This window comes from Ammospiza nelsoni, chromosome 2, assembly GCF_027579445.1.
Source record: "Ammospiza nelsoni isolate bAmmNel1 chromosome 2, bAmmNel1.pri, whole genome shotgun sequence".
In the NCBI taxonomy this organism is placed as follows: domain Eukaryota; kingdom Metazoa; phylum Chordata; class Aves; order Passeriformes; family Passerellidae; genus Ammospiza; species Ammospiza nelsoni.
The window spans coordinates 101088536-101112907 of NC_080634.1; the positions used below are offsets into that span (position 1 = coordinate 101088536).

At 39.0% G+C, this 24372-nt stretch overlaps 1 protein-coding gene across 2 annotated transcripts; it reads left to right on the top strand.

Annotated features, from left to right (window-relative positions):
- Positions 1–424: 424 nt before the first annotated feature.
- PRPS2 (phosphoribosyl pyrophosphate synthetase 2) lies at positions 425–22951 on the top strand. Of its 2 annotated transcripts, XM_059466458.1 has the most exons (8): positions 425–664; positions 9961–10144; positions 12716–12736; positions 15359–15457; positions 16501–16625; positions 18454–18627; positions 21208–21367; positions 22228–22951. In XM_059466458.1, exons 1-8 carry the CDS (start codon positions 543–545, stop codon positions 22318–22320), a joined length of 978 nt encoding a protein of 325 aa, XP_059322441.1. In that variant the 5' UTR covers positions 425–542; the 3' UTR covers positions 22321–22951. The 2 variants fall into 2 exon arrangements, with proteins under 2 accessions (XP_059322441.1, XP_059322442.1); XM_059466459.1 differs by lacking the exon at positions 12716–12736 and having other exon boundaries at positions 528–664.
- The last annotated feature ends 1421 nt before the right edge of the window (positions 22952–24372 follow it).

The following is a 24372-nucleotide window of genomic DNA, read 5'->3' on the forward strand; positions in this document are numbered from 1 at the left end:
TAAGTAAAACTAGTAAGATCTCTAACCCCAAAAAATAAACTAGTAAGATCTCTCAACCTAGCTATAGCTGTATTCGGCTTTTTTTAGGTGCCGGTGTCACCTGAACCACATATCCCGAAGGCAGCCGAGCCCCCGTGAGGATCTTCCTTTCGTGCCTCTCTCCAGGGGCGGCATCGACGCGCGGGCAGAAAAACCCGGCCCGCCTGAGGAGCGGAGCCCGGCCCGCCTGAGGAGAGGCCCGGCCGAACGCTGCTCCAGAGGCGGCGGGGGGCCACGGACGGCACCGGGCTCGGACGAGGAGGAGGAGGCGGAGGAGGCGGTGGCAGCCACCCCCCGACCGCCACCCCGCGGCCGCGAAGGGCGGCCGGCCACACCTGTGCCCGCGGCGCCCCCGGCTCGCCCCGCCCCGGTCCCTCCCGCTCCGGGCGGCGGGGCGGGCCCGCACCGCCGCTATTTGACCCCGCACCGCGCTGCCCGCGCTCCTCCGCCGCTCTCGCCGCAGCCCCGACCTCGCCCGCCCGCCCGCCGCGCTCGCCCCCGCCATGCCGAACATTGTGCTCTTCAGCGGCAGCTCCCACCACGACCTGTCCCAGCGGGTGGCGGACCGGCTCGGGCTGGAGCTGGGCAAGGTGGTCACCAAGAAGTTCAGCAACCAGGAGACCAGGTGCGTGCCCCTGCCACTGCCCCGGCCCTCGCCGCGCGTCCCCTTCCCACGCCCCGCCGGCGTCACGGGCGCGCCCCGGACACACCCCCGCGCCCGACGGCTGCGGCGGCCCGGCCCGCTCCGCTCTCCCCGGGACTGGCGGTGGGTTCCGCTCCGCTCTCCCCGGGACTGGCGGTGGGTTCCGCTCCGCTGTCACCCGCCCCGCTGTCACCCCAGGCTAGAGGCGGGTCCTGCCAGGGCGGCTGTGCCGGTGCGGGACCCGCGTACGGACGGCTCGGTGCAGGCGAAGCCGCGGGAGCCCGGCGTGGTGCGGTGCGTCCCGGGCGGCGTTCGTTCCTGATTGTGCCCCTGCCTTCCCCCGCCCGCACAGGCACCGCACCGCAGGTGTCCCTGCTGGGTTGTCCCTTGGGAGCGCTCCCGTCGGGAGCTCCTCGGCCGGAGGAGGGCTGGCACGGCCCTGGCCGGGTGAAGAGCATCCTCCCTCCTCTGTAGTGGGAACGGTGTTTGCACAGGCAGCCCGTCTGCGATGTCAGGCGCATCCTGCTGCTCGCAGATAAGTAACTGTGCAGTTGATCAACTTTATCTACCGAGACATAAAAAAAGTCCTATGAACTAGGGTATGCTGTGCAGTTTTTTAACTAGGTCTTCCCTACTTACCTACCTATATCTGCGTACAGGCAGATATGAAAACAGGATGCTGGATTAGATTTTTAAAAGCATCTAAGTCAAATTGCACTTGCAGAATTTGTTGCAACTGGTCTTTATTTTGCATTAGCAGCCAAGTGTGTGTGTGGTGGACCCACTGCAGCTCCTATAGGGCTCCACTCCCTAGTCCAAGACTGATGGTCATGCATGAGAGTGATACAGGTTGTTGTGATGGCCTTGGCTCACTCCTGAAAGTGCAGTCATTCCAGATTCCTAGCCAGCCAAACACCAAAACTAACTAGTAACAGTGTAAAAAATCCTGTGTGAAACCATGAGGACAGCTTTGCTCACCTGGAGTCCAGGAATGTGCTTGCCAGTGCTTTTTCTACCAATATTGCCTCTCTTTGCTAGTGTGTCATCTTAGCTTTCTGACCCACCTATTTAATTTGCTCAGTTTTAATGAACAGTTTCAAATTGAGGTGACAGTGGTATGTTCACCCCATGAGCTGGTGAGACTGCAACTGCTCCTCTGCGTAGGTATGTGGGTCTAGGCTGCCAGCTGATTCTGAAACAAGCTCCTGCTGTAAATAGCTGGCTAGTCTCTGAGGTTCTCGTGTGTTTATTTTCATCTGTTCTTGTTCTGAATCTCCTGAAAAAGCATGTTTTCATTGCTTCCTTTGAAAGATTACCATGATGTGTTCTAAAATTGCTCTCACAAAGCTTGTCCTTTTCTGTCTACATTTTTGCATTCTCAGTGCAGTTGCTCTTGTTCTAGTTATGCTCACTGGCATTACTATAAACCCTCTTCCATTGGTGTTTATGCAATCTAATGTTTGCACACTCTAACTCTTCTATTCATTCCTGATTAAATGAAAGCTTAAATCTTCTCTCAATTCTTTCCAGCCCCATTCTCACTTTATTGCTCTTTGATCTCTTTTCTGCATGATAAAACTTAACTTGTGTATTTGGTTGCATGAATTCCTTGCTAATTTGTCTAGTTTTTTTAAATGTTTCTTCTCCAGAGATGCTTATCTTAATCTGTGCTTGAAACAGGAAACAGCAGAACTAAATTGATTTAGATTTCATCCAAGGTGGAAATTTATCTCAATTTGCATATTTATTTTATAAGATAAGTTAATTAAATTCTGGGCTTCAGGATACACCTATTTTTCCAGGTATGGAATATTCTATTTACCATTAAAAACAAGGTAGTGGTGACTGCAGTATCTCAGTGGTTTTGCTAATCTACTAGTGCCAGTTTTTATTTTTAGGCAAATAGTGATGTACACATATGCAGAATGTATTTATTAAAAACATTATTTCTGGTTGCTTCTGTTGCCACATGGCAATGCTGCCATTATCTTTTTTATTTATTTTATTCCCTGAACTAATATGGCTTAGTGTTTTAAACCTATAAGTGTTTGGGTTTTATTTGGTTTTTTGTTTTGTTTTACAACTTCCTTCGAGAGTCAAATCTGAATTTCCTGTTTCCCCTTCAGCAAGTCAAGTTGTATCCACTACATATTATTTCAAGTAATTTTGTCAATGTTCTTAGCAACTTACTTCAGGATGTTGACTTTCCAGTTTTCTAGACTAATGTTCTCAATAAAAAAATCCCCAGCAATAATAGTAAGAGAATTAACAATGCACTTGAAATTAAACTACAGGTAAAGTTGATACTTATGCAGAGCAGTTCTTTCCTGAGGCATCTGGATTTTCAGTCTTTCTATACTGTTAAACTGCGTGTGTATATAAGCAAAAATTTACTTTTTCCTATATACAGTGACTCCAGCACAGTACTTTTAAAAAATTTTTCTTCCATTTTTAAATTTATAAACAAGTGTATTGGCATTATGAAATACACTTGCAGTATTGCAGAATACTAAAACCTGATAGTTAAAAAGCTCAAAGAACCTTAAACCTTCCAGTGGCACTCCAGCAATCCCCCATGCAAACAGATAAGCCTGGGCCCGAGGGTCAAACTCTTGTTTTGTCAGATCTGTTAAGTTAGCAAGTTGCAGAGAAGATTTACCTTTTGTTCAAAACTCTGTTTTGCTACCTGCTGCATTCTCTTAAATATAAATGATGCATAAATTGACAACTGTGTGCAGCCCTGGGCTTAAATCTGTGCAAGAGGTCCTAGCTGGGAGCCTTTCACTTGAGAGTTGTAATTAGTCTGGCTTGCAGAATAGAGTGGAGGGAAGAGTTATTAAATATTTTGCATTATATTTCAAGTCAGACAGGCTTTAGGTTTCAGTCCCAGTTCTCAGCAGCTGTAAGTGGGTTTGAGAAACTGATGCTGAGGTTAGCCAGGGATAGGACCACCACTGACAAGCACTGTGGCTAAGCAGCCAGTGCCTGTATGTTTACAGCTCCAGAACATTTAAAATAGGAAAGGCTCCTCATTTTTATCTGTACAGAGACTGGTGTATCTAGCAACAGTATCACAGTCATCTTCTGATTGAGGCAATCTATATTCTTTCAGGTTCTGTAGCTGGTAAATGGAAAGCCTGTGCTGAGAAAGTGGGGAAATTGCTGCCAGACTCAATCACTGCCCCATTTTTTTCTCCCTTCCCTTTAAGCTGTATGGAAATGCTTTCATTCAACTGGCTGCTAAAGTCAGGCAGCCCTACCAAATGCAGCACCAGAGCTCCTCACTAAGCTCTGGTTGTGGATGATAACTCTGTTAGCCTGCACAGCTTTTGTGTCAGTTAAGTGCCAGCCACAGTGGCGTGGAAGGCGCTTGGGTGGCACCGCCTTATTTATCTGGCAAAATGATAAGGACTGCAGTGGGGGCCGCAGTTTATCTTCTTCAAACCCCACAAACCAACTGTCATCAGCAGTTTTGAGGCTGGAGAAAGAAGTCCTTAAACAGGGATGGCTGTTGTAGCCTCAGCATCGTGAAAATGTTTGAGTGACATGTAACAGATTCATACAGATATTAAATACTCTGAAGCTTTTTGCAAAATTGTCTTCAAATACACTGAGGTGGCATTTAATTAGAGTTGCTGTAGAATTAAACCCCAGTGCAGCTATTTTTGGTGAGGCAATTGAAAAAAATATGATTAAATGTATTACTTTGTAAATAATTTTATTTTCTTTCAAGTTAGGGTATTCTTGCTTCTCTGAAGACTATTTATTTTAACTCTGCCCTTGATATACTTGTTATTCTCAAAATGGAGAAACTGCTCTCAGATGGCATTCTTTAGCACACATTTTTCCTGGTGAAAGATGGTTAGTGCTGCCACCCATTCCTGTGAGGTTCCTGGCTTCTTGCTGTCAGATTCACTGGCTGAAGTGAGTCTTGTAGATTTTCTTAATCCAGGAGGAAAGCAATTGAAGTCCTGCCTGGCAGATGTGAATTTGAAGGCTTCCTACCCACAGCCTTATTCAACTGCTGAAGTTGGACTGTTTCAGAAATATCAAATTAAAGTGAATCTCATTTAGCTTTTGTAGAAGGAAATATGGAATGACTACAAAGAGACATTGTCAGCTTTATGGGAAAAGCTGTGCTGTTGATATGAAAGCCATTTCCTTGTGAGTAAATTAAACTTGATTTTGTGGGCTGATATTTGGCCTTGAAAGTTAGGAAGAAGTAGCTGATGTTTCCCTGGAGAATCCAGGATGGGTTGGAGTTTGTATTTCACACAAAGTGGCAAAATGAAATCACTTTGTTCCATGAAGGAAGTAACTGAAAAAATCAAGAGCAAACCTGGAAACTTATGTCCTAGGGATTTACAATATGTCACCTGGCTTTAAGACTTCCTCCTTAATCCCCCATCAGCATCCTTGTACTGCAGTTGTCTCAGATGAGCCATAACTCCACTGCATCTCGTGTAACCTGGTTCCTTTTTGTTCAGCTGCTGTGGAGCCATGAGCTGTATCACCCTCCCTGGGGAGACGCTTTGGTGTTTGCAGATCCCTGCTCATGGAATGAGCAAGCTCAGGTCACAAACTGGTGTTAGGACAGCTGAAGGCAGGAAGGACACATGGGGATGTGAAGTGTTTCCTCATAGTGCCCAACAAGTGGTTCCCAGCTGGGCTGGTGGTGAGTCTGCCTCTCTCAGAGGGGACAGCTGTTTCCCGCTCTCCCAGCTTGCTTACGCTGTCATGAGCTAGAGGAGGCTGGAGAAATAGATTTTACCAGCTTGGCTGGAGAAGGTAAAAATTGTTTCTGGACTGCACACTGTATGTGTTAAAGCCATAACAGTGTTTTGTTTGTATAGGGAATTGAAGGCACATCAAATATGGCCATTTATTGCACTGTTCATTTCTCTGAATTGGAAAAGGACCCAAATCCTTTAAAGCTTTTGGTTTGAGACTTCCACTTATTTGACCTTGCCATATGCAGTACACTTTTATATTTGTGTAGATGCTAAATACTTGAAATTAAAAAACAACCTCCCCCCCAAAAAAAACTCAAACAAAACAAGGAAAAAATAAAAAACAAACCAACAACACCACCTTCCCCACCCCACCCCCCCAAGAAAAAGAAAACAAAGGCAAGCCAAACAAAACCCCCAATATGTGTGGATAATGGCTGACAGTCCCAGGTGTCCTGAGGTGCAGAGTTTGGTACTCAGCCTTTGAAGAGTTTTTGCACGCATTCAGACTTGTTAGGCATTCGTTTCCAAATGTTTGAGGGTAGTTTTGGGCTGCATGTTGTTAAACCCAGAACTTGCCCAAGAAAAGGTGTTTTCCTCTTGCTGTGGCAGGCTGTGTGCCAGAGTGGAGGGTAACAAGATATTTCCTATCTTCTGGTGTTTACCACACCAGTGCTCTGCATCAGAGCTGGGCAGTTGTTAATGGAGATATAGCAGGGGGTTGTCTTGGAACTGTGGAAAAGCCTAGAATTGAGGGGACACCATGGCTGCCAGGAGATATGGGATTCCTGTAGCCTTAAAACCAACTCTGGCATTTTTATTGTTTCTTTCTTGCTTTGGGCTTTGCTGGTATTCACTTTATGATGTAACATCACATCAGATGAAATATTTGCCCAATGAGTTGAAATTCTTGGGTTGAAAGACTTTACTCTGGGAAATGTGTTCCCAAAGGTAAGAGGTCAAACACACCCTGCTGCTCAGTGCTTGCCATTGGCTGGGTTTCAATGAGTTGCAAACTCAGCATGTGGATTTGTTTGATCACTTTTGAGATATTGATTCATTTGCACACCGTATGAGGACTCTAGACCTGCATTTCTGGCCTCTTCTCTGGGTGTTGGAAGGGCCTGAAGTACACATCTACCTTTTTAGCATCTATTTTTTTTGAGAAATCTTACTTTTTATAAGCATGGCTAGAAACTTAAACTGCTTTAATTATTTTTAAAAATACATAGAACCCTTTTAAGTGTATAATTTCAACATCCTAGCTATGTATTTACATTATTTACCCTTGTAGTCTGGCTCTGCATACTTAATCCCCTGTTTCCCACAGCTGCTTGGTTTTTAGTTAGAACACACAAATTTGTAATTCCCATCCCTAAGTTCAGTTGGGACTGCACTATAAATCTGGCTCAAAAGGATCTCAATCTGTGATTACTCCTGATTCTGATTTTTGGTTAATGGATGCTTCAGCCATTGGAATATGTTTGTAGCCTAAGTGGGTTTCATGCTGTATCCTTAATTCATGGTTGCTAGTGTGTCCAAGTTTCTGCTTGTTAAATGGAACACTCAAATCAGCCTTTGCAAGTTGAAGGCAGATACCAACACTTAAGCTTGGTATTCATCATGTCCTGTCTTATGTGTATCTTTCCCAGCTAGAGCCTTGTGCTTCTGCATGCCAAGCATCTGGCCCAGAGTTAATTACCTTTGTTTGCTATTGATTTTGTAAATTTCCCTTTTAAACACAATTGTGTGGTGTCAGGGCTTTTAATGTGCAGGTTCTGTTGACTCTTCTTGAACAGAAATTTATTTAAACTGTTACCAAATAGGTGAATTTGATTAAATTGCATAAAACAAACAGAGCTTGTAATCTTGAGGCAAGAGCTTGTGTTTGTGTCCTTCCTCTGTGTCCTGACTATGTGAAATTGTTTAAATAACCTCATAATCAGTTAATAAGGTCATTATATAGATGGGGGAATTTAGGAGCAATGTTAATAAGATAACTGTCACAGAGTTTGACTGCAGTTAGCTGAGCGTTGTCTAATAGATATTTGAAATACAACATTCAAATACCTGATTCTGTATTTTATAGTCTTTTATTGGTTGCCTGAATAGGAAAAAAAAGAAAGGGATCCGGCAAAAAAATCCACAAACCAAAACCAACCCTAATTGCCAATTCCCTGCTCTCCCTCCAGTCAAAAAAATCCAAAACCAAAAAAAACCACCACCCAAACCCCCACCAGTGTGGTTAGTACAGGCTGTGTCTGCAACACAATGACTGGTTATCTTTTACTCTGGCTTGGGGAAGGTGAAATAGGTAGCTCTGTGTGTATCTGTTGGTTGAGTCCACACAATACCTCCCAGTCTTTGAGAAAGTAGATAATTAGAGATACTGATCTGTTGTATAGCTCTGTCTTGTTGACTGGGAAATGTGACTACCCACATTTCTATGTCACAAGTAAGTATGTCCTTCTAGCCTTAAAAACATGGCTACACTTCTTTTTCAAATGCACTTAGAGAGAAAGAGGTAAGATGTTTGTTTTCTAAGTTGTTTACAAGTTGATGTTTATTGGTAGCCCAAAATCATAAGAAAAAAATACAATTAGTGACAATGGAAAAATAACATGGTATTAACCAGACCTATATTTATCTGAAAGTATATTCCTTGACCTTCTGAAAACTGTGTTTTTTTAATGATGTGCATAGCAGTGACAATATTTAAAAAGAGTAAAACAGCTCCAAGTGTTCTTCCGGTATATAGTGAACACTAAGATCATATACTATTGTCACTCAGCCAATGTTTTTCCTAGTATGTAATGTTAGACTGTTAAATTAGCTGTTCTTTTTTTTTCTTAAGTAATAAAATAATTTTTCTTTGGGCATATTCCAAAGGTGTGGTATGAGACAACATTCAATATAAAGCAGGTCTGTGTAACTGCTGAGTCAGGGTGCAATTAGAATTTTTTAAAGCCCTCACGATAACCACAAAGCTTTAATAATGATTGCAGCCACATCTGTAAGCTTGTGGGTAGATTCCTCACATGGAGCTGGGTTTGTGTTCAGAAGGGCTCCTACTTAAGTCTGCCTAGTTTTTTCCAATCATGTATCACACTTAGTATCTTGCTGAAAAAATGTTATGTTGACCAAAACTTGTCCAGCTTCAAAAAGGGAAACAGAAAATATTTAAATCAAAGCACAATTCTCTGAATGGCCTCATTCCATTGATCAAAAACTTAGAGAGGAAAATAACAATTTTGTGCCTAAAAAATTGTCTTTGTGGAATAATGAAAGCCTCCAAAAGATTTCCTGACATATCTGCAGATAATGGTGTTCCTGATCACCTCTGTCCTTCCAGAGACCTGATGTTTGATGATTTGCTTTCTTTTGACCTTAAGAAATCCTGCTAGTAGCATTCTTAGGCAAAAAAATTTATTCAGTTAAGGAGAAAACTTAATACAGGATCTTTGGATAGTTTGTTTGGGCCTGCAGAGAACTCAAATAGGGCAGTGAGACCATGTACTCAACTATCTTGATAGTGATAAATCAAATGTGTGCTTATCATTAAGATGTTTAAAAGCAGTAAATTCCTTTCTGCAGAAAGCTCATGAGTCTTGCATAGCACCCTGAGAACTGATAAACAAAACTTGTTAGTACTGTGTTTGACTAGAGCAAGCCTCAGCATTGAAGGACCCTTTAGAGAAATTATTCTACCCACATCTGGGCCATTTGGATGGTTTCCAACCAGAAACTTCAGCTTATTTGTGTCTTGGGTAAAGGTACAACCTTTTAAAAGTTCAATATATTCTAGCATTTAATAACTGAGACTAACATACTAGAGCATGAATTTGCAACGTCTGATAACTTAATTATTTAGGAAGGCTGTATGTTTTGTGTACATTGTGCATGGATTTAGGGAAAAACTAAGGTTTTTCTGTTATATTTATATGTAAGTTTTGAAGTAACAGATGTGAAAAGTTAGTGTGGTTCACCAGTAGATGTCTTTTGCTTGGATCTAGAATTGAGAAAGGATTATGCATTCAACAGTTTTTTTTTATTTTTCCTGTTTAAGTTCAATTTAATTTTTGAATTCTGTGGTGTGAGCAGTGATTGATCCCAGAATTTGTCTTGAAATCTGTGGAAGAACAAAAAAACTTAGATACTCACATAAGGAACCAAAGCATGTAAGCACAGTCAGAGGAAACAGAACACAAAATGGCACAAAATGAGAGCTGAGCAGTGGCAAGCTGTTGATTGGCAGCCTTAGCTTTTCTGTAAGATTTTTGTCTTAAAAACACTTTACTTGAACATCATGGTGTAGATTTTATAGCTGTTGGTTGGTGCTGACCTGATGAAGACCATACTGGCTTATATTAAAATTGTCAAGGAGGCTCTTATAGAAATCACTGTAAAAATCATCCTACTCTAAATGGCAAGTTTACAGAAGACCTATGGTAGTTTGTTAAAACACAACTGTTTGGGTTTTTTAATTATTTTTTAGTAATGCCTTTCCCGTAATTTAAGTGTTGAAATGATAATCTCCTGCTCTTTCAGTGTAGAGATTGGTGAAAGTGTGAGAGGGGAAGATGTCTATATTATCCAGAGTGGCTGTGGAGAAATAAATGACAACTTAATGGAGCTGCTCATCATGATCAATGCTTGCAAGATTGCATCATCCTCCAGAGTGACTGCTGTAATTCCATGTTTTCCATATGCCAGGCAAGATAAGAAAGACAAGGTAGGTAAGAATTGTCATTTTGGAAGGCTTCTATTCACTTTGCTTACTTGAAATTTTTTGAGATTAACAATTTTCATAAACATTTAAGTGATTTGAAAGATTTGGTTCCCCCCCCTTTCCTCTTAGTATAATGTTCAGTTAGTTTATCCACAAGGAATGAAGTGAGACAAATTAGTTTTTTTGTTTGTGTTTTGATAATTGGCATGCCTTCAGTTTGCAAAAGTAGGTATATTCTATGTGTGTGGTCTTTGCAGAGTACTTTGCTAGCAAACTGCATTTTAAGGGATTGTTTATCCTACTTTTTCAAAGTTCTTTTTTTGTTTTTAAATCCCTTTTAATGTGGAGAGAACACCTTTTTAAGCATTTTAATTGCATGGAATTAAATACTGAATTCAAGGTGCTGTAACAATTATGTAGGTAGGTTTTTTCCTAGATGGTTAAACAGAGCAAAATGGAAGGAACTGATAAAATCCACAATACATAACAGAAATTACCAAAAACATTATTTTATGCTGCCAGACAGATTTAAAAAAATTTATATCGGTAATATTTTTTTTTATTTATGAAGACAAGAAATTGTATGGAAACCCTATAAATACTCTACTGATTTTCTTGCCCTTTTCCTGAATTTGGTCTGTCTTAACTGTTGAATATATCAGTACAGTCCAGTTGGTAACACAATAACAAACCCTGTGTGGGAAGTGAGACTGATTTTAAAAAAGAGAAAACTGGACTTTATCTCTACTATATGTACAAAAAAAGACCCTTTGAGAGGTTAAATGAATGGTGCTTTTACCTAAGCTCCCTTGAAAAGAAGTAATAAGAAATGGGAATTTGGCTTTAAAGATTGGATTGCAATGGTTGTGTTTTTGGAAAATTGTCTCTCTCCTTTACTTTTTATAAATGGACTGCCTCCTCTCTTTCACTTTGGGCATCAAACCATTCTGCAAACCTTCTGTTCATTTTGATATTCTTTTAGATTAAAAACCTAACAGGACTGAAGTAATGGAGAAGCTAAAAATAATGGCAGTTATTATAAAATATGTAATAGTCAGCCTGTGATATCTAAGAACAAAACTAAAAAAACTTATTTTCTGGTATATTAGTTCTTTAACTGCAGGCTCTGTAATAGCATACTACTACAACGAAAGTCTACTTGATATACTTTCATAAATGGAATTCAGGAATTAAAATGTAAGACCCTATTCTATGTCTACATCTCTTGGTACTTCATTTTTGCTGTGTTTTGTAGTGGATGATGAAGTACTTTATACCAAAAGACCTTGAAAGGGCACCAATATGCATTTTGTTGCTAAGAAGAGAAAGCATCTCACTATGTTTTGATTTCCCACTTCATATTGGGAAGTTCTGCTGTACCATCCTCTAAGTTCTTGGTGTGGGAAAAGGATGAATATATTCCAAAATTTCCATGCCTCTAAATTGTCATGTCAAGGGTACCCAAATTTCATGTGGCAAACTTCCAGAGGTGTTTTAACCCCACAGTGTGGTGGCACAGTGCATGCCATCCAGGAGCCTTTTGTATTTCAGAAATGCTGTGGAAAGTGATTTTGATGAATAGAGATTTTTAGGTTTTTTTCCAGACTGTTCTCTGTGTGTCACTGAGTTCCACAATTGTAGGCATATATATTTTGTTGCTGTTGGTGTTTGTGGAGGTTTTTTTCCCCCTCAGTTTTGCAATTGAGAAAATGTTTGCCATCTTTGGAAATTAACCTTGGTAGTTGACCTCTGTGTTGCAAAATAAGCTATAATACAGCTGTCAACATTGGGCAGCTATTGACAGGGACATCTTCCCTCCTGCTTGCATCAGATCACTTGGTCTTTGACCCATCATGAGTGCACGAGCTTTGTGTGCTGCCTGAAGTGTCAGTAAAGTGCCAGCCATTTTCTTCCTGTGGTCACACACAGATTTTCTTCTGTGGTGGAAGACTTTGCTGTAGTTTGCTTGACTTTGAATTGAAGCAGTGTAATCTTCAGTACATGGATGTTGTTTTCTAGTTTGAATTTAAGTTAGTGGCTTTAATTCGTTATGAACAAAATAGACTGAGTCCTTGCTGCTTAAAATAAGCATGTATTTGTCATACCTCTGGTGCAGTTATGATTTCTGAGAACAATGAAAGTGCTCTTCATTTATTCATGTAAGGAAAGGGCCTTGTAGTAAAAATCTTAGTCTGAGCAATTTAATCTACTCTGAAAATTTTAGCACTAAACCTGAACTATCTTTAAATGGGAAACAGATTTTAAAAAAAGCAAAAACAAAGGCTTACTAAGAATGATAAAAAAGTCAGTAAATTAATTTAGATTCAGTCAAGTGCTGCCCTGAACTAGAATATTTCTGATGCACAAGCTAGGTAAACTTAAAAATGGCTCAGATGTTTCTGTGCTTTGACTATAACTACATTTATGCATCCTCTAATTATGCCAACCTTCCAAGCTGTGGGCAGGAAGCATTTATGTAGGATGCTGTAGAGATGCCTTTGAGATAAGTTAGAAGTAGTGACAGATGAGTTTGGTGTTCTACAGCTCATGTAACTTTGTTTTTTTGATTTGTAGAAGGGGTCCGTGGAGCGTTGGGTAGGTATAATTTATTTATTTTTTTTTTATCTAACACTACGCATTTCCATTAATATGGCCTGAAAGGGTGAAACTCACTGGGTTACATTATGTATAACTAGGAACATTTTCAGTTTCACTTCTTGATTTCAGTTGTGTTTCACCTAGGCCATGACAGTAATCCTGTGGAATAATTGCTACAAGAAAACCCCTAGATTCTAGTTTAAAAATTATTTGGATATTCAAGATAATGGCTGTCAATTTCTGAGGCTTCAAAGTAAATCTCTAATTTTTGAGATTATAAATTTGGTAATGCATTAGTGAACATTCGGTATCCATACACTTCACAACTGGCTTTCTTGGAAGTGAAAGTTCCAGTTATAAATCTTTGGGCTTTCTTTGGTTTTCTTTATTTTTTTTTTCTGTTCAGTGTGCATGTGATGAATATTGAGCAAGACAATGTACTAAGATGCTTAAAGGCAACAGAGCTTTGATCTTAATGGACAACTTTTACTTTCAGCAATGTGTCCTTTGCACAGTTACTTTTGTGGTGTTGTTTATATTAGCTTTGTGGATTCCTCCTGCCACTGGTAATTCAAGTGATTTTTTAACAATTTTGTTTCTGTAAATAATCTAATGCTGCATTTCACACTAATAATTCTGAAAATAATCTAAAATTACATCAAAGAATTGAATAATGCATACTGTGAATCTATGTTTTTACCTCTCTCATCAGAAGGGAACCTTACAAACTATGTTATAAGGAAAATCCTGAGTTCTCATTCACCTTTATCATCCAAGTTTCTGAATAATGAGGTCAGGTTGAATGAGGTTCCCATGAAGGAATGTGTCTAGCCTGGAAAGATAGGATAGTACAAGCAGGAGAGCAAACCTCTCATTTCAGATTTACCTGTTAGTCCAGCTTTAAACTAGAGGTTTGGAAAGAGCTGGTAAGAGAACACTGCAACAGAATGAAAAGAGTAGATACTTGTTTTTTTTTTTGGTTAGATGTTGACAGAGATTTGAGAGTATTTTGAAGTCCAGCTTAAAAGTGTCAGGTGCTAAAATGAGCTGAAGTGATCAGGAATTCAAATGGCATGAACAAAAATTTGCTACTAATAATAGAAATATCCAGAAAGCTTTGGACAACTTACAGAACTGAACTTAAATGAAGAGCAGTGTTGTTCTCAGTAAGTGGAAAATCAACTGTGCTGAAGCAGTAATGATGATGAACTCTTCTGGAAGTGATATGCATCTGAATTGCAGAGATCTAGGGAAGTGCTGGCTGTTGCATCTCCCTTCTGTGTATCTTACACTGACAAAATGGTGGTGATGTTCTGTGAAACACAACACACAAAAGGGGTGGTTTCCAAAATGAAGAATTTCAGTAAGGATGGTGATAAACTTGATCTGGCCATAAAATGAGACTGCAGTATCTCAGTTTCTGTTCTGGAAGTGTGTTGTCAATCTGCAGGTTAAAACAGAGAAATGCCCAGTGTCCACCTAAGCTAGGAACAGTTTTGATGAAAACAGTTAAGATGAAAATACAAATGGAAAAGCATCCAAGCTAAATTGTCAGTGATTCAGCTTATTGTCACTTATGCCCTTGAGCATCAATGGAAGGAAGACAGAGGTACCCTGTAATTGTGTGTATGAGCTGGAAGGAGAGGAAGTTCCTGGGAGGTGAAATGAGGCTGTTTGATAAAGAGATGTAGCAGGAGAGAATACTGTGCCAGCAGAAAGCAGTCTGATACTGAGATGGAAACTCTGACTTGCAGTTCTGCCTTTATGCTAATGTTATTGCCAGCTATTAGCCTTATTTAAAGATTAGCAAAAGAAAGCAGGAGGTTTTGTTTAGTGTAGAGAAAACTGTCTAGGGAAAGACAGGTTTTTACAGAGCTTAAAAAAATGAAAAACTTTGGAGTAACCAAAAAATAGTGAGGTATCCTCCAGTCAGTTTCCTTTTTTTTTGTTTGTTCTGCATCCTTGATGCTTTTAAAAACCTCTTGACATTGGCATTAACTTTGCTAATAAGATTGTTATTCTTTTCATTCTTTCTACTTAGGATTTCATCAACCTCCCCTGTGCCTTTTAGGAGTTCTAGACTCCTAATTGCATCCAGGAATTAAACAGAAATTTACAAAAAAAAAGTCAGGGTAAAAGACCCCTGTCAACAAGGATCTGCTACAAGCTTTACTGTGTTATGAAGAAATGCTTGATACTAACATTGTTTTAAAGCAGTGTTCTCAAAAGTTGGGTCCATTTTGCCTTCCATCTTCAAATTTTGCAGTGTTTCTTAGAATAAGATAGAATGGAGTGTTTCTGGGGAGTAGAGAAGTGAAGTTAGCTGAAACTTTTAAGTAGAAGAATTGGAAAACTATATCTCAAATTTTATCTCTTTAATACAAAGCATTATTAGGCAGACTGTGCAAGCTGATTTAGATCTTCCTAAATGCTTTACTGAGTTTCAAAACCCTAGTAGCAAGATTGACAGGCTGGTTTAAACTAAAATTCTGAAGCTTTTCATATCTAGAGTCCCGATATTGTAAAAGGAAAAAACCCAAGAAAAATAGCTAATCTTCTGATTCCGTGCATCTAGTCAAAATATTTTTTAAATGTAAATGTTTGTGCTTTATTTCTCAGAGTCGTGCACCAATCTCTGCAAAACTTGTTGCCAACATGCTGTCAGTGGCAGGGGCTGACCACATCATCACCATGGACTTGCATGCTTCTCAGATCCAGGTTGGTTCTTGCCTGCTGTCCCAGAAGCTCCACTGAATTAATGTGACAAGCTGATAGTAATTCTCTGTGGCTTTGGTCATTATTTTGAAAGGCTATGTACAGAACTGTGAGGGTTCAGAGAAAGTCTTGCTACCTGTTTCTAATGAAACTCCATTTTAGAAAGAAACCAGTCTCGATTTTATGAGATGATTTTGCAGTTACTTCAAATATTTATGCATTGGAGCTGTGGTAGAATTTGCCAAGTCTAATGTAAGAGCTTCCAGAATATAAAATATACTGGCTTGGGGCAAGTTCTCTTAATCTTAGCCTTGTCAGAGATTATAGTATTGCCCTAGGTAGAGTTTTGTTGTTACAGCCAAGGGTGTAATATTTTCTTAAAAGAAGTGGAGATGGAGCCTGGCAACCCTTATCTGGCTTACTGCTGAATCCAACAAATCACAAAACCTGTGCCTCAGACACAGAGCAGACATAATTTGTCATTCTCATGTGTATCTTGTTTTAAGAGAACTTATTTTTTACAGAAAACACCAAATCTTTCAGTTCTGGCGCTCCATTTAATCAGAATTTCTTATTATGCTAGATGGCTGTCACATAAATAAAAAAGTCTAAACCAGATTTCTCGTTTTTACAACTTGTACCAAGATTCCATTTTGGTTTGCATCCTCCCCATGTTGAAATACTGCTGTTAATGTCAAGCAGTTGAAATTTATGGTAGCTGAGTATTATTCACTGGATGTTTTGAGAGCTTTTCACTAGCATGAATTTACTTGAGTGCCTGAAGGTGATCATCTTTCCTGATTTTTATATCAATTGGGAACACCTGTTTCCTTTTTCACTACTCTTGGGTGATATTTTTCAAGACCTTAATGTTTATTTGACTTCAGCAGCATTTGACAGTAGTATCAAAAGCAGAATTAGACCAGTGTAAAATACTAATGAAGTTCTGCCACTTATGAAAGGCAAAGGCTGGATTCTTTCCCTTTGTCTTCATTCCAGGTAAGATACAAACACATATTTATGAAACTCTTTCTCTTTTGGACTAGGGTTTCTTTGACATTCCAGTAGATAACCTGTATGCAGAACCTGCAGTCCTGCAGTGGATTAAAGAGAACATTCCTGAGTGGAGAAACTGTATCATAGTCTCACCTGATGCAGGTGGTGCAAAAAGGTACTCTACAAACCTAAACCAATTAGATGTACATATAGTTAGTGGTTAATGATCTAGTTTGTCTAGTCTTCTATATTCCTCTAGAATTGTGCAAAATAAAGGGTACAACACTGATGAATCCAACTGCATTGTAGAAACAGAACAACTACTTCTTCCAATGCTGTTCATGCTTAAAAACATTCAGGAGCTTTCTATACTCTAAAGATATTTTTCTCTCTCCCTGGATGTGGCCTCATTAGCTGAATCCCTCCACCAGAGGGAAGAGATTTTCCCTGCTGCTTGCCTCTTTAGCCAAGTTGCTGCACCTCTTCCTGCTTCGCTCTGGAATTGCCTAAGCTTCCCTTCTCTGTCAAGGCATATGGCCTATTCCCACTGTACCTGCTGCCATTTAGGTAAGAGCTTGCTTGAGTAATTTCTTTTTTCTTTACATTATTGCATTCCAGATGTAAACCTGCTGACCCCAAGTTTTGCACTATAAATACTAAAAAAAGGGAATGAAAGTTTGAGTGGCAAAGGGTAAAAATAGAAAACTTAGTTCATTGGAAGCTTTCTTCATTCACAGCGTGTGTTACTCATTTAGCAGACCCTGTTTTATTTGGTATTGATTGAGCATAAACCAATGCCAAAGCTCAGAAGCAGGCTGGCTGGTGAGGTCATAAAGCATGCCATTGAGGCAAAATGCATATTCTCAGGTTTTATTGCTCATGCTGCTTCTGCAGAGGGAACAAAGACAAATGAAGTAAGACTCCTGTAAGCCCATAGCAATTTAAATGTCTGAACTGTAGTATGGGGAAAAGTGCTAAAGACTGTCATAATTTGATTTTAATTGAAGTCCTTGAGTCTGTTGTGAGCGTTCATGTTGTAATGATCTTTAGGGAAATATGACTGAGTGAAACTCCTAGTTGTTGGTTTGGGTTTTTTTTTAGATTAATCAAATTAAGGATGTGAAGAACATAGAAAGAATTCTAAAAGATCACTTAGTCAGTTAAATTTCTTTGTTCCTATCAGGATACTGTTATTTTTGCATTTGGTTTTTATGCTGGTTTTGTTTTTAACGCAAAATACGATCTTTGCTTAGAATTCAAGCCAGAAGGCAGCATTTTTCCCCTACCAAATATTTTTGCATTATTAAATTAATGATACAAGTTCATTTTGTAAACTCTCACTGTATTTAGTAAAGATAGTAAAAGAACAAACTGGAAAAAGGCAATCAGAAGTCTGTAACAGGTGAGGTTTATTATTAGAAGTTTGTTTGGCCACCAGAGGTCACCCTGAAGAGTTTTAAAAGATCTTTGTCAAGCAGATGTATGCTAAGGGAATTATTAATGAAGTAAGCTACTTGATTACTAGTCAAGTACTGTGAAAAGAATTATTAATCACTATTAACTTGTTTGGGTTTTTTTCTCCCTTTGGCTTGGTTTCAAACCCTGCAATGGTATTTTCCAGTTAGAGTGTTAAAGTGCACATTCCCGTAGGCTTAGAATTTACTTCCCCCTACTTTAAATTACCTAGTGTGACTGGTATTGCAGCAGCTTAATAAAAGCTTCTGAATAGCTGAAATGTTTTCAAAGCCAGGCACTTAATGACAGAAAACTAAAGTCAACTCAATTAAAAAACCGATATTTGGGGTATAGCTTAAGACACTCTGGTTCATAATTAGCAATGAATTAGGATTGCTTCTACCTGTCTCATTCCTTGCAAAATTTTTGCTGTGGTAATTTCAAAGCCAGAAGACAAAAAACTTGTTTTGTGACAAAAACATTTGTATGATTGTTTTTTTCTTTTAAAATGGTTCTCTAAACGTGGTGCATTTCTTCCTGCAACCTAGGGTTACTTCAATTGCTGACAGACTGAATGTGGAATTTGCTCTCATTCATAAGGAAAGAAAGAGGGCAAATGAAGTGGACAGAATGGTCTTGGTTGGTGATGTGAAAGACAGAGTGGCAATTCTTGTTGATGACATGGCTGACACATGTGGCACAATATGTCATGCAGCAGACAAGTAAGTGTTATTATGGTCTGTCTCACTCACTGCACGGCTGATGGATACAGTTGTCCTCAAAGCCTATAACCCATCCTGACCTCTCTAGTATGAAGTCATTCTGACCCTTGTATTGATAGGTCACAGTTCTGTGATTCAGCTGTGTCCTCCTTTTGAACATGAAATTGAGAAAATATTTACAGAAATATATGATCTGTACCTAGGAAGAGCACAGAATAAATAAAATGTCGTAACTTGAAAAGGGCTTGGGCCATCTAGTGCACTTTACAGTTCTAAGGCAGGAACCAACAGCTAAAAAACCATTCCCTCCTTCAACCTCATCATGGAGCCTTTCCACTCTTCTTAGGCAATCTTTAACAAAGCTTTACTGGATTTAACACTAAAGTATTTTCACCGTAGTGTCCAATGCAAATGTAATATTACTTTTCACTGTACATATTAAGCATAAAACTACTTGTGCTTTTCATCTGGGGAGGTGAGCACAAGTTTTCCTGTCTTCTGTCTGAAAGTTGGTTGAAGAGTTCTCATTTCCCTCTTGACTAGAGTAACTTGAGTTTGTTCAGTCTTTCCACAAGATTTTAGACTTCTGCTCAATTGTGATGCCTTCTGGTTTCCTTCCAGCTGTTCTACTTGAAGAGGAGCTTGTGAATGTAGATCCACTATCCTAACCTAAGGCTCTAGCAGTAGAACTAAGGCTCTAGCTGAGTAGAAAGGATTATTTATGGTTTTCCAGGGGCCTTTATGGTGGTTTTTTTCAGGTTAGTAGTAAGGCTGGCTCGTGTTAAACTGGTTCTCAACCAGCACCCCAGGTCCTTTTCCACCAGCCAGCTTTTCAGCCTCTCTTCCCTGAGCCTGTGGCACGTCATGGGGTTGTTGTGACCAAAGTCAGGACCTAGGACTTGGCCTTATTGAACCTCTTGCAAATGGCCTCAGCCCATTGATCCAGCCTGTCCAGATCCCTCTGCAGAGCCTTCCTACCCTCAGGCATATCAACACCCCCACCCACCTTGGTGTTACCTGCAAACCTAACTGAGGGTGCCCCCACCCTGCTTGTCCAGATCCCTGATGAAGATGTCAAATGGGTTTGGCCCTAGGGGAACCCCACAAGTGACTGGCTCCCACCTGGATAGAACTCCATTCACTACTGCTTTCTGGGCCCAGCCATCCAGCCAGATTTTTATCCATTGAAAATATACCTGTCCAAGCTACACAATGCAAATTTCCACAGGGGAATGCTGTGGGAAATGGTATGAAAGCAATGAGTCAGACATTGTTCTTGGTGGTTTGAAGTAAAATTATCTCACAAGTTTACAGTCTTCAGTTGCAGACTTGCTGTTTTCACCTATATAAAGGATGTCAAAAACTCCCATGTAATCTTATGTTTCTTACATTTTTCATGGAAATTTGATGAAATTTTGCAGAGATATTGTGTAGTTGTTTGCTATCTCCATCCTAATCTACATCATACCTCAAAGTATTCTTTTAGGCTGTGCCCTTTGCAGATCGCAAATTGCCTAGCCAACATCTTTTTAATACTCTTGTGCATAGAAGTTAATTACTGTGAAAAACCTTTCTTTCCGGTTTGAGAGAAGCATTCTTTATTTACCTACAGTGCATTTCTAGAGACAAAATAGACCAAATTCTAAAACTGTCAATCACCTTCAATGTATCTGCAGTGTCCACTAAGAAAGATGCTTTAGCTTCAGTGGTATTGCCTTGTGTCATGTTCTTAGCATGAATTAGTGTTTTTCATTAATGTCAAATCCAGGTGGGATGTACTTTGTGTATAATAAGACTCATGCACCAAAATACTCCCTAGAACTCTTTTTGCCTCAGCAACCTAGATGCATATCAAGGAGATGAGCTAAGGAACATGTTTTCAGATACAACAAATGACTTTGTGATGATCTGATAAAATTCCTCAGGGTCTCTGTTTCTAAGGCTAGAGAAGCAGGTAGGACATAGCTGAGCATCTGGAGGCATTGAGGCCATTAGAAACTAAATTAGGATATTTTGAGTCATTCACAAGGTGTTCTAGATCTTTGATTTATACTTTTTTCCTCCTCATGCATCACTTCACTGAGTGCTTGGATCAGCAGCATGTCTTCCCACAACCTTGCAGTAAGCTACGGTTTTAATCATTAACATTTCTTCTTCCTCAGAAACTCCTTCCAAGCAGAACTGTTTGAATTGCAAATGAAAATAAAGGGGGACAATAATGGAGGCACAATGGAGTTGTGAATATTGCCATCCAACCTATTTAATTTTTTGCCTGGTTAAGATAGAAAGCTTGTACTGGAGTTCATTTTTATGTTGTGCTGGTGTGGTCAAAAGCACAGCATTGTGGATTAGTAACACTGCTGCAAATAAGAACATTTTAAGTTAATTATAATTTTTGTTGGGGATTTTTCTGAGACAATTCAAACTTCTTCGGGTTATACAAATATCAGAATTATTTTGTAGGTATTTTATATATAGGACTTCATAAGTAAAATGCATTTTAGAGATTTGTATCTGGCTTCATCTATAACCATATATGTACACATGCATCACAGCATGCTATTTTTGTGTATTCTACAGGTTAATGTCTGCTGGAGCTACTAAAGTTTATGCCATTCTGACTCATGGCATCTTTTCTGGTCCTGCCCTCTCTCGGATTAATAATGCATCATTTGAGGCTGTTGTGGTAACCAACACAATCCCCCAAGAGGAGAAAATGAAACATTGCCCAAAAATACAGGTACAGTGGTGTTATGTCATTTCTTTAGACTCAGTGTTTGTATTTTACTGCTCACTGGTGCTAGAATTTGTGCCTTGAGATGAAATTAATATTCTTAAATACATTGTTTGCGAAACATTTTGCTAAAACATGCTAAAGAACTGTTTTAAGGGGATTCAGGTAATATAATGGGGGCACTTCAAAATATTTATTTGCCACACCTTGAGTATGCTTAATTGTTGAAAGAGTGACAAATGTAAAATTGACTGGGTTTTTCTTCTTTTTTTTTAATTAATATTATTCATAAAATATTTGGATGTAGGACCTTAGTTATTCTGTTGAGGAGGCCACAGAAATCTTAGGTGACATTATTTTTCCTTGAAAAACACAAATGGAATTGTTCTGACAAGTCCCGTGTCCCTTTAGGAGGTTTTGCTTAGTATAGAGTGGAGCAAAGCATAAAGGATTGAGGTTTTAAATGTATTACTGGATTTTTTAAAAGCTTAACATTTGGTATTTATTGAAACAGGGCAAGCACTTAAAAAGGTGTACTTCCTTTAAATTGTATTTATGTCAAGCAGACACTGCCATCTGATGGCAAGAATAGTGGGGCTTTTTGACAGCATGCCCTTTGTCAGAAGTACTCAACAATATGAGCATTCAGTGATCCTAGTCAATGCATTCTTACTAAATTTTTGAGTTCTTATTTGGTATTATTGCAGTTCTTATGTATATATTCAATGCCTAAGCTTTAATGTTTTATTACTTTCTAGAAATAAAAGCTAAAAAGGTAGATGGACTGTTTGTTTATATGGCTCTAAACTGCATTGTTTATTGCTCTTGGCATGCCATCAAATTTTTCTCCTCAATTTTTCTTTCAGTTTATTGACATTTCCATGATCCTGGCAGAGGCAATTCGAAGAACACACAATGGTGAATCGGTGTCTTACCTGTTCAGTCATGTCCCCTTGTAACTGCAGGGGATTACACTGCATCTTTGCAAAGGTCTCTTAAGCTAGCACTGTTTTTAACTATGCACATCAACCACGAGAAATTATCTTTGTACAATTCGAGAGCTTGTATGTTTAATTATCATATTTGTCTTGTAATTACCATTTGTTCTTTGTAAATGGGCAATAAATCTCCATCTTGCAGAAAACTTAAGAATTCTCTTCCGAGTCTGGAAGTCTTGTGTGTTGTGCAAGTTCTTCTATGTGCCTGTTCTCACATTTGGCTAACTGCTGTGTCAGATCCACTTTTCTATACAGAACTACAAACTGTTCACAGAACTTAACAGGATGTACATGTGTAAGATCATTCTCTGTGTTAAGCTAAATGCCACAGACCTGAGTTTCTTGTATCTATTAATCTGTTGGGCAAACAGCTGGAGTTTTTTGTTTATGTTTAAGTACCATGAACAGTATTTTGTAAGCCCTAATATGTAAAGGTCATGTTAATTTTGAGGAACTGTTAACATATACATAGTATCACCTGTTTGGTACACTTAAGGTTCACTTTTTTTCCCCACAAGATATTTGGGGCTGCTGTTTTCTTTTGTAAAGCTCTCATCACAATAAATTGTTCGCTTAACATCTATTCTGTAAAGTTGCTGTCTTGTAAGATTGATGTTCCAGTATTATTAGTATCACTTGTCTAAACAATGACCAAGCTTTGATCATGAACAGTTTGGTGTAAATTTCATTTTTTTCTCTGTCATTTTAGATATTCCCTGGTTGTGATGATAGGAGTAACTTTATAAAAGCTTTCCTGTCTCAATATTATAAAGATTTATTGTGCTAAGTCCAAACAGAAAATTAAACGCACTTACACAGACTGGTCTGTACCATCGTTGAAAAGCATCTGAAAATAAAGGGGTTTTCAGCCTGCACAGTCAGTGGATCTTCTCCAAATTCCTGTTACAAAATACCACAATATTTGACTGTGCAGTGAGTGAGCTAGGCTACAGTAACAAATCATGAATGCTTTAACATTAGAGAATTAAAGTCATTATGAAAACAATTTTTCCTGTTGTATTATGGGACAGTTTATGGTTAAATATGGGTAATGCAGTCAGTAATAGATTAGGGCAGGGGGTCGGGACTCAAAATTGTAATTTTGTAATTAGGTCTTTGAATCCTATTAGGAACTGTTTTCTGTCTTTCTGTTAGACGAGTAATGTGTATTAAAATAATATCCCTGTACCTGGATCACAGGAACTCAAGTTTCCTACCTGAAATTGCAGTTTTTAATTGCAAAAGCATTGCCATACTTGAGAAGTGCTTCCTTGCTGTAGTGCTGTATAAAAAAGCCCCTTATTTCATCCAATCTTGCTTATTTGGAGATATATTTATAATAATACAATGATGGATTATAAAGTGAATTTTTCCTTTCCAGTTAAGACAATCTTCAGAAGGTTTGTTTTTTTCTCTGAGAATAAATCCAATTGGTCTTTATTTTTTTTCCCCATTAATTTTCTGTTGTTTGTGTGAAATTATTTTCTTCTACATGAAAATAAGTAAAACAGAATTTCACCTGTACTGCTTTCAGTGATGAATACAGAAATAGAGTATATAAACTCTATTTGTGGTGAGAATTCAGTTCAGCTGCTTTTTCTCAGAGAAGTTTCTCATTAGAGTTGTATTTTCAGAATTATGTTAGAACAGTGGAAATGAATTTACAGTATTTGGTAAGGAAATTTCTTAAATACAATATCTCATAATCACATTATTTTACAACAAGGTTGTTAGACCCCAGGTATGGGGCCACATAATTATACCAAGTTTACACCAGAATACTCCAAAATAGGCATACAATACCATTAATGCACTGTATCAATTCACTTGCTTTATGCATCAGATTGTTGGAAGCAAACCCACTCAACTGCATTTAACAGGATGAGACTGGGGAAAGAGCAGAAGGAAAATTGTAGAGCTAATCTTACTGTATGTGCTGCAGCTTGTGTGCCCAAAATGCTTCTGAAGAGTTACAGGTGACTTCCAACAGCTCTGTCAAAACTGCCTCTGTTT